Below are 9,767 nucleotides of genomic sequence, written 5' to 3' on the forward strand. Positions count from 1 at the left end.
ACCATTGTTCGAGAAACGGATATGGTAATTAAATAATGATGTTACTCTTAACATTATTAAAAGACAAGACAACACTGAAATTCTCTCTCAAGTACCATCTAAAGTTCAAACTTAATAGTCTCAAGAAGTGTCATTAAGAAGATCCACGAGAGAAAGGGAAAATGTAATTTGATATGATTATGTCATATTTCTTGAAGAACATGAATATGGAATTAGGTTGACTAAGAAGATCTAATTGACCTTAGTCAAGTCATGTTGTGCTCTAACTCTCAAGTAAATTGATGCCATAAATGATGTAATAAAACTGATGGTTGAACATGACATTTGGAATATCACAAATTGCTTGAAAGTGAGAAACTCATAAGTTATAGATAAATATCTATAGTCAAAAGGGATTCAATGGGTAATATTGAGATATATAAAGTTTGTCTTGTCGCCAAAAGTTTTACAAGAAGGAAGGCATTGATCACGAAGAGACTTTCTCGCTAATTTCTTAGAAAGACTTTCTTAGGACTATAATGACACTATAGATCATTTTGATGATTGTTTTGCATATGTGGATGTAAAGATTATGTTTCTAAATGGAAACATTGATGAAACAATTTATACGATGCAACCAGAAAACCTTGTTTAAGATGATCTAAAGTCTATGGTATGTAAACTAAAGAAATCTATTTATGCTTTTAAACAAATCTCTCATCTATGAATTTAAAAAATTCATCAAGATTACTTCTTATGGTGTTGAGGTAAATTTGGTTGTTGATTGCATATACTAAAAGTTTAGTGGGAGTAAATTTATTATTTTGGTATTATATGTTGATGACATCCTACTATCATCATACGGTTTATTGTTGCAAATCAATTATATTGCAATTTATCATGTATTCATAATTTTATTTTTTATTGTCACAAAATAATCTTTTGTGGGAGTCCTAAGGTGATATATGAGTAATCTTGGTATGCAACACTAGAAAGTAGTAAAGCGCATAATGTGATGATTGAAGAGAACAAGAAACTACATATTTTTATATCGAAAGTCTAAAAGTTTAGAGATCATTGTGTATTTTGACTTCAATTTTTACAAAATATCTTAATAGGAATCACTCCACATAAGGATCCTCATTTAACTATATTGGTGGAGTTAGTATTTTTTGCTATGAGACATCATACTAGAATTTATGAAATTATTGTAACTAGCTTGCTTGTTGTTGCTAACATTAAGAAGTCGTCAAGTGTTTATTGGGACAATATCTTGGTGGTCTTATTAAGGATTCAACCAAGTAAAAGTTTGTTGACATAAAATATTTGGTTGTTAAAAAAAGAATTTAGAAGATACAAATTTGTATAGAACATACAGGGACTCATTCCATGCTAGCTGGTCCACTTACTAAAGGTTTGACACTTAAAGTTTTTTCATGAGCACACTACTCATATGGGTGTAATTTGTTGGATTTCCCTTGCAGTTACTTTTTGGTCCACTTTTTCTTTATACAAATATGTTCAAGGGAAATCCGGTTTGCCGGAAAGCGCACCGGATCGTCAAGTATTTAAAATTAAAACGGATGAATCCGAGTATCGAACTCAGGGAACTAGTATTAGACAGGGTTAAATTCAGAAATAAGGCATTGTTGAAAGAAACATTGATAATTGATGATTTAGAATAGAATTAGACTAAGTCTAGGCTAAAAACAGTAAAAATGCAAGTAAGATTGATTGACAGTAGTAGGTAAAGGTGTTGGGTCTTTCTAACAAACCAGTTGATGTGTATAAAGATGTTTCTCTAATCAATCATGCTTTTGTGTTCTATGTTGTAGCCTAAATTACTAAACCTCGATCCCTAGTTAAACTGAATCAATCCAAGCTTCATCCTCAGATCCCTCTTGTTTGACTAGGCTTAATTTAGACAACCCTCCTAGGTTTAGACTAACTTAAACTAAGCTTCGTCCTCAGATCCCTCTTGTTGGACTAGACTTAGCTTAAATAGCTTACGAAAGTTAAGACTAATTTAACCTAAGCTTTGTCCTCAGATCCCTCTTGCTGGACTAGACTTAGACCAAACAACATTATTGTAACAGCATACTTAAAACCAAAACTTAATCCGTAGATCCCTCATTTAAGACTAAGTTCCAATCCTGCTTCAATCAAGTTCTAAGGCAACAATACATTTCCCAATGCTAAAGTCACCTAACAGTATACACACAAGTGGGTGATCAGACCAAGAGCATGCAATCTTTAAGCATTGAAGGAAACATTGAACACAAGAAACACAATCAATTAGATATTAAAGTAATTACATCAACTGTTATTTAGAAATCCCTAACAAGAGTGCTTAGCCAGCCATTACAGAAAAACCCTAACAATAATGAGACTAAGAGTAGAGAATAACTGCTCCTTACACAAGAAGGGGGATCCCTCCTCCTCTTCTCAACATCTCACAATCACTCTGTAACTCACTAATATCTCTCTAATTACAAAACCTAGGTCTCTCTGCAAAAGTTGCTCCTCTTGCTGCCTCTAGAGCTCTTTTCCCAAAATAGGCACTGTGGTGTGCTCTGGAATTCTGTGCAAATCATCTGCTTCCCCTAATTTTGCACAAGACATGCTTTAAATAGGCTCTAAATCCACGACGTTGCGCTTAGCGCGAGTAAGTGGATTTGAGCTTAGCGTCAGTCGTGCGCTGAGCCTGGCTGAAGACAACTACTATGCTCAGCGCACTGATCTAGCGCTTAGCGCGTGGCCTTGATATTGATGCTTTGCCAGATTCTTCTATCGTGCTAAGCGCGCTGAAGCCGCGCTTAGCGATGGATGCGCGCTTAGCCCCACTGATGTGCTGAGCACAACTGTCACTTTTAGCACTTCATGACTTAGCCTCTTTTTAACCTGAAATTGCACAGATTTCATCATTAAATCCAATGGAAATATTCTAGAGACAACTTTAACAATAAAACAAGATTTATTTACAAACTACTATGAAATAACCATAAATTGGGGAAACTATACAAGTTTTGGAAAATGTTTTCTATACAAAAGTTATTCGTATAAGACGACTAACATAATTCCTGATAGTACCTCAGTTTAGTGGGAGTCTTGATTATGTTCTATATCTTATGGTTTACAAACATTTCACTGTGTTGGATTTTCTGCAGAAATAAAGTTGAAGTTTATCATTTCATTATCAGCTTGTTTTGTTTGCAATATTTATGTTGTGTTTGGGTAGATCTCTATAGAGAATAAAGTTTGGACCAATTGGAAATATACATGACTGAGATCACATTGTATGTAATTTCCATGTTGCTTGTCCCTATTGACCTATGTCATTGAGTGTATTGATGTGGTGGTCATTGGGATTTAGTTACATTTGTTCCACAATGTTTCCTTATTGATACATGAGATGGACCAGGTTGTTAAGGTGGATGTCTAAAGGTAAATAGCGTACAGATGCATGCTTAGAATTTTGATATAATCGTTACAATATGTAACCCAAGTGGAAGATTGTTGAAATTTTTTATTTCAATAATTAATGTGGACTAATATTATAAGACAATTATATTAGCTATTTATCATAAGTGGGTTTTATTTTATGTGATCAAATTAAGTGAGCTCATTAGACAACTTTATCAGATAATATGAACTTAAATGAGCAGATGTCAGTATTGGTCCATTAGGGGATAATGAGAACTCTATTAGGTTAATACACTATAAGAAGACTATGGTCCTCAATATATTGAGTCATCACATATAATTTCTCTTCTCTCCATCTGAAGAGTTACAAAGGTTTTATTAAGGAATAAAGAGGACAATGTACATGCTTTAATAAAGATATAGATATTTAATTATTTAATAAACATATCAATATTTAATATTATTTTTAGAAGGAATCACCTTTCCACTATCTTTTTCAAAGGATTTTTATAAAAGAAAAATATATTTTTCAAAATTTAAGCTAAAAAATATATGGATCAAACTTCCTCGGGAAGTAATAGATTAAGCTTAAAGTTCTTAATAAGTTATTCAAAACCATTATTAACATATTGAAAATAAGTAAAATAATAACATATTGAGAATTATCATACTATTATAGGTAAAGTATATATTATTTGGAACATAAATTTAACAAATGATTTTATAAGTTGGTCGTAGAAAAATACTAACACTATAAGGTGAAGATATTTTAATGTAAATAAAAATACTAAAGTAATATTTATTTAATTCAATGAGTGATTAATTAGATCAAAGCACATATCTAAATTTTAAACAACATATACAAAATGAAAAATACGAGATAAAGCATAAATTATCACTCCATTATGTTTATCAATAATTAATTCTTAACTATTGTATTTGATATATTTATTTTTTCAATCTTAGTCTTTTTAAAAATAATTGACAATGAATATTAATAATTTTAAAAAAAAATGCACATTTTATTTTAAAGTCTTAAATAAATTTTATTAATTATTTATTTATTAAATAAATATATTTAATGTTTTAATATTTTTAAGACATTAAATATTAAATGAGGCCTGGGTTGGGCAGCCCCAGGTCAACCAAAACCAGAAACCGCCAAACGAATACGGGAGTGCAAGCAATTGCCCACATTATTTCGTGTTGCTATTCAGTTCACCTACGCAACAATTCATTTTGATTCTTCGTTATTTTATTTATTCTTTTTCATTTTTGATTGTTGAGATGGGTAAAGAGGCAACGATCATATAAACCCGTGGTTCTTTTCTATATAACACTGTGGCCATAGCCGAAAAGATGGAGCTATTTTATTAAACCAAACCAGTGCTTTATACAAAGAGACAATTATTAAAAAATTGTAGCAATTTTAATTAGCGTCAAAAACTTGATTTTTTTTTTTACTTTTTTTAATTGTAGAAATTAAATACCGTATTAAGATATTTACAACATTCACACACTCTATTCAGTTATACGTCTTGATGACACCTTAGAGTTTAGATTATAATTACTAAATATTTTTGTCGGAAATTACAAGAAAAGAATCTTTCATATTAGTATTATTAAATAGAATTTTGAAAACCAGTTACTTTGATCTTTCCTTTGGAATGCATCAATTGACTTCATCTTTATTTCCAAGTACTAAATTTGACTAATAATTACTAAATTGAATAACTAAATTGATTAATTTGATAAATTAAGATGATTGATCATATCCATTTTAAAAATTACATTAATTAATAGTTCCTAAATTATTTTTTGTCTGATAATAGTTCATAACTTAGAAAATAATATTCATTACTAAATACTTTTAATTTTTATATAAATTAACTGATAATTATTTAAGTAATTGAGTCTTTATACCTTTGAGCAGGGACATATGTACATTAACATTCTATTTGATTGTGAGAAAAGAAATAGAGTTTTTGAAAATAACAGAAATAATAAGAGAAACAAAATGAAAATAAAGTTAAATGCTAAGTAGTTGGGTCAAGAGAAATAAGTAAAAAATAAAATTAAAATTATTTGGTTTGAATGAAATGAGAGGAGAAAATTTAATAAATGTATGGAAATTATGCTTACATCTTTGGCAAAATTGGGAATATGGGTATGCTTTGTTACCAAAAGAAACCCAACAAGGATACGAAGGTAAAAACATATTGTGTTCATTATTTACTCATGCAGAGCTGCTCTAGACAAGAGAGAGTCATTTACCAAAAAAGAAAAACGATAAGAGAGAGAAAATTTATTTGTAGGACCCTCTAAAAAAAAATTACCACCTCTCAACCAAATGTTTGCATAAAATTTTGTCGTGGTTCTCTACCAAAATTACTGGCACCACACAGACGCTAAACATTGTGGGGGGCAAATATATATATAAAATTTGTCTCCAATATTTAAAATACAGTAAAAAAAGTTAATTTAGTATAAGTATTGATTCTATAACTTAAAATTTCTAAATCTTTAACATTATAGTTCACTGTTTCCAGCCTTGATTGTGACAGGATCCTCCTAATAAGATGACCAAAGTACCTAACAGCCAGGTATAAAGAAAATTAAAAAAAAAAGAAGATAAAAACTACCTCCTTTTTCAATTATCATCTAGCTGTCTTATTTAATTACAACCCTTAGCTTATTACAAGGGTATTTTGGAAACATGCCATAAGAATCAACTGACCGTAACTGAATCTCAAGTGAAACAAGGTTCTAGGAGACGTTGGATTCTTAGGAAACCATCAAACTCCAACTCTTCACCCTAAAGATTGAATTGACCCAAGTAAACATATTTTCTCACCAACTCCTATAAATATCCTCACAAAACTTCAACCTTTCCTTCATCCAAAGCTACTCCAATTCCTTTATTGTTTATTGCCACCTTTCGCTTATAAGTTACTACTTTGAAGATGGCCAAAGGAAATAGTCCCCTCGAGAGGCCTAGCTTGGCTTCACTTGACCAAAAATTGGCCTTCGCTAAGCGCTGTTCTCATGGTACATATAAGCTTTTACTTCCAATTTTTATCCTAAAAGAGAATGTACATTGTATAGCAAATTCTGTGATTCCATTTTTCTTTTCTTTTACTGAGCAGAAATTATGTTCTCTTGAAATAATTGTTTGGCAAGAAACGCCATAACTAGAAACATAATATAGAATGAGAAAGCATTTATAGTGAATTTGGATATGATTTCTTTAAAATCAACGTACAAATGTATAAAATGAGAAAGTATTAATTCAAATAAAATATTCTGTAATTTTAAAGAATAAAAAGTGCATGTATTAAGGTTTTGTCAGATACCCACATCAACCAAATTAAGTATATAGCTAGGTGAAGGATAACTTCTATCTTGCAAAATAATTTTTGTTGAGAACCTCAAACCCACACAAGATAGATATTTTATTCTTAATACGATTTATTTCTTTCATAACTAAAGATCAATTAGAAATTGAATCTTGTATTACTCCATTAAAAAACACATACTACTATCATTTCTGTGAATAGTTGTTAGTCCCGTCCATGCCTTCGTCTTTATTCATTGATCGATATTTCAACTATTTCTGATATGATATGGACCGCTGAGGAGTGCATCAAAATTAAGATATATAATTGCTGAAAACTTTTGCCGATTTCCCAATCTGATATTATTACTAATTTGATTTGGGTTTGTTTACCTTTTCTAATTTTGTGTAAACAGAGGGTGTGTTAGCGGGAGCAAAGGCAGCAGTTGTTGCCAGTGTTGCCTCTGCCATTCCAACTGTAAGTATTTCTCCAACCTCTATATTCAGTTCATTTTCATTCACTCAATCCTAAAAGATCTTCTTAATAAGATCAATTTACAAATTTACATTTAAAATAACGACCAAGTAGGATTATTATTCTATTCAGAGAGAAATATTAACATCACACTCTTACACATTATTTTTATTATCAGTCAAATTTATTAGAAATTAAAAAAAATATTAGTCTTATATTTTATTTAACAAGGCGCATTAGTGAACTTTTAATGTCTAATAAATTTTAACTAATAATAAAAACATACCAGAGAATATCTTGATAACAATTCTGATTCTACTAAAGATTTTTTGCTGAAGAGATTTTTATTAGAATAGTTATGCTTGGTGTGCAGCTGGCTAGTGTAAGGATGCTGCCTTGGGCAAGAGCCAATCTCAATCACACAGCTCAAGCTCTCATAATTTCCACAGGTTTGAAAGCACTGTGATCTCTTAATAATTTGCTGGAATATATGAAAATACATAATTTGTTTTAGTTTTTATTGGAATTTATTCTTTTAGTATTCTGCGTTTAAGTAGAACAGTTCATTTTTATTCGTTCACCAAAAACTAAAAAAAATGTTTTTTTGTAAAACTTTTAAGACTAAAACAAAATAAATTTTAAGATTTATTTTAAATACTGAAAATTATTTCCACCATTCCTAACTTCACAATTTGATTGCAGCGACGGCAGCAGCATACTTCATAGTAGCTGACAAGACCGTTTTAGCAACAGCAAGGAAAAACTCCTTCAACCAACCCTCCAATTCTGAAGCATGAATCCGAATGGATAGCATGGACAATAGTCGATTATACCACAGTATCCAACCGTGAATCGGTGTTATTTATCCAAATAAATAATGTGTTCATAAGAATATTTATGTACAAATTATCTGAATTAATCATTTATTTCATTTCAGCATTAATCATTTACTTCCTAACAGTGCACTATCAAAACATGGTACAACCAAAAATTTGACAAACAGTGCACCCAATAGGGTGTTTAGAATCCAAATTAATCCCTAATTCAATCCGACCCAATTATATTAACTTGAATCTTTTAAATGTTTGGATCAAACTTTCAATTTAATTATACCATAGTATCCAACTGTAAATCGATGTTATTTATCCAAATAATGTGTTCATAAGAATATTTATGTACAAATTATTTGCACTAATCATTTATTTCATTTCAGTACTAATCATTTACTTCCTAACAGAATAGATCAAAACATGGCACAATCAAGAATTTGATGGGATAATTTATAAATTTGTAACGTTAAAATAGCACAAAAATACTGCATCCAATAGGATGTTCAGAATCCAAATTAATCCCTAATTCAATCCGACCCAATTATATTAACTTGAATCTTCTAAATGTTTGGGTCAAACTCAACCCAATTTAATTATACGACAATATCCAACTGTGAATCGGTGTTATCTATCCAAATAATGTGTTCATAAGAATATTTATGTATAAATTATCTACACTAATCATTTATTTCATTTCAGCACTAATCATTTACTGCCTAACAGAGCGCGACCAAAACATGGCACAACCAAGAATTTGACGGGATAATTTGTAAATTTGTAATGTTAAAATAGCATAAAAAATACTGCACCCAATAGGGTATTCAGAATCCAAATTAATCCCTAATTCAATCCGACCCAACTATATTAACTTAAATCTTCTAAATGTTTGGGTCAAACTCGACATAATTTAATTATACCATAGTATCCAATTGTGAATCGGTGTTATTTATCCAAATAATGTGTTCATAAGAATATTTATGTACAAATTATTTGCACTAATCATTTATTTCATTTCAGCACTAATCATTTACTTCCGAACAGAGCACGATCAAAACATGGTACAACCAAGAATTTGATGGAATAATTTGTAAATTTGTAACGTTAAAATAGCACAAAAAATACTACACCCAATAGGGTATTCAGAATCCAAATTAATCCCTAATTCAATCCGACCTAATTATATTAACTTGAATCTTTGAATTGTTTGGGTCAAACTTGACCCAATTTAATTAAGATCCAACCATATACAGGTTGGATAACAAGTTTTTTTTTCAACCCAATCTAACTCATACCATATAATTAAATTTATTATTATATATAAATTAATTATTGAATATAAAACACATTAACTTTTACTCCACATAGTTTATTAAATTAAACCACCCATGGTTTTTTTTTCTTTTCTAAATTGTAATTTTTGTCCTTGTCTTGATTTGTTTATGTTTTCTCATGATAATACAATACTTTATTTTTATCTAAAATAAAAACATTATATTAGCATTGAAATCATTAATTTTATTAGTTAAAAATATTATCACAATTTAATTTCTTTTGAGTGCATTTAATCATTATATACTTATAAAATGTTAGACAAAAATAAAAGTATTATTCTAAAAAAATTTAATTTTTACCAAAAAATTAAATATTTAGACCCAATTAACCTAATTCATTTATGATCGGGTTGGATTGGGTCGTATATGCAAAAAAAAGATTACACAAACCCGAC

The 9,767-nt window shown here is 29.9% G+C and overlaps 1 protein-coding gene across 1 annotated transcript; it reads left to right on the forward strand.

The window, feature by feature from the left end:
• The first annotated feature begins 6,127 nt into the window (after window positions 1-6,127).
• On the forward strand, window positions 6,128-8,348 carry ENOD93 (early nodulin-93). Its single transcript, NM_001250740.2, has 4 exons — window positions 6,128-6,450; window positions 7,153-7,214; window positions 7,585-7,660; window positions 7,914-8,348. The coding sequence occupies exons 1-4, from the start codon at window positions 6,366-6,368 to the stop codon at window positions 8,006-8,008; spliced, it is 318 nt and encodes a 105-aa protein (NP_001237669.1). The 5' UTR covers window positions 6,128-6,365; the 3' UTR covers window positions 8,009-8,348.
• Window positions 8,349-9,767: the final 1,419 nt, after the last annotated feature.

The sequence above is a fragment of the Glycine max genome, chromosome 6, assembly GCF_000004515.6.
Source record: "Glycine max cultivar Williams 82 chromosome 6, Glycine_max_v4.0, whole genome shotgun sequence".
Classification (NCBI taxonomy): Eukaryota; Viridiplantae; Streptophyta; class Magnoliopsida; order Fabales; family Fabaceae; genus Glycine; species Glycine max.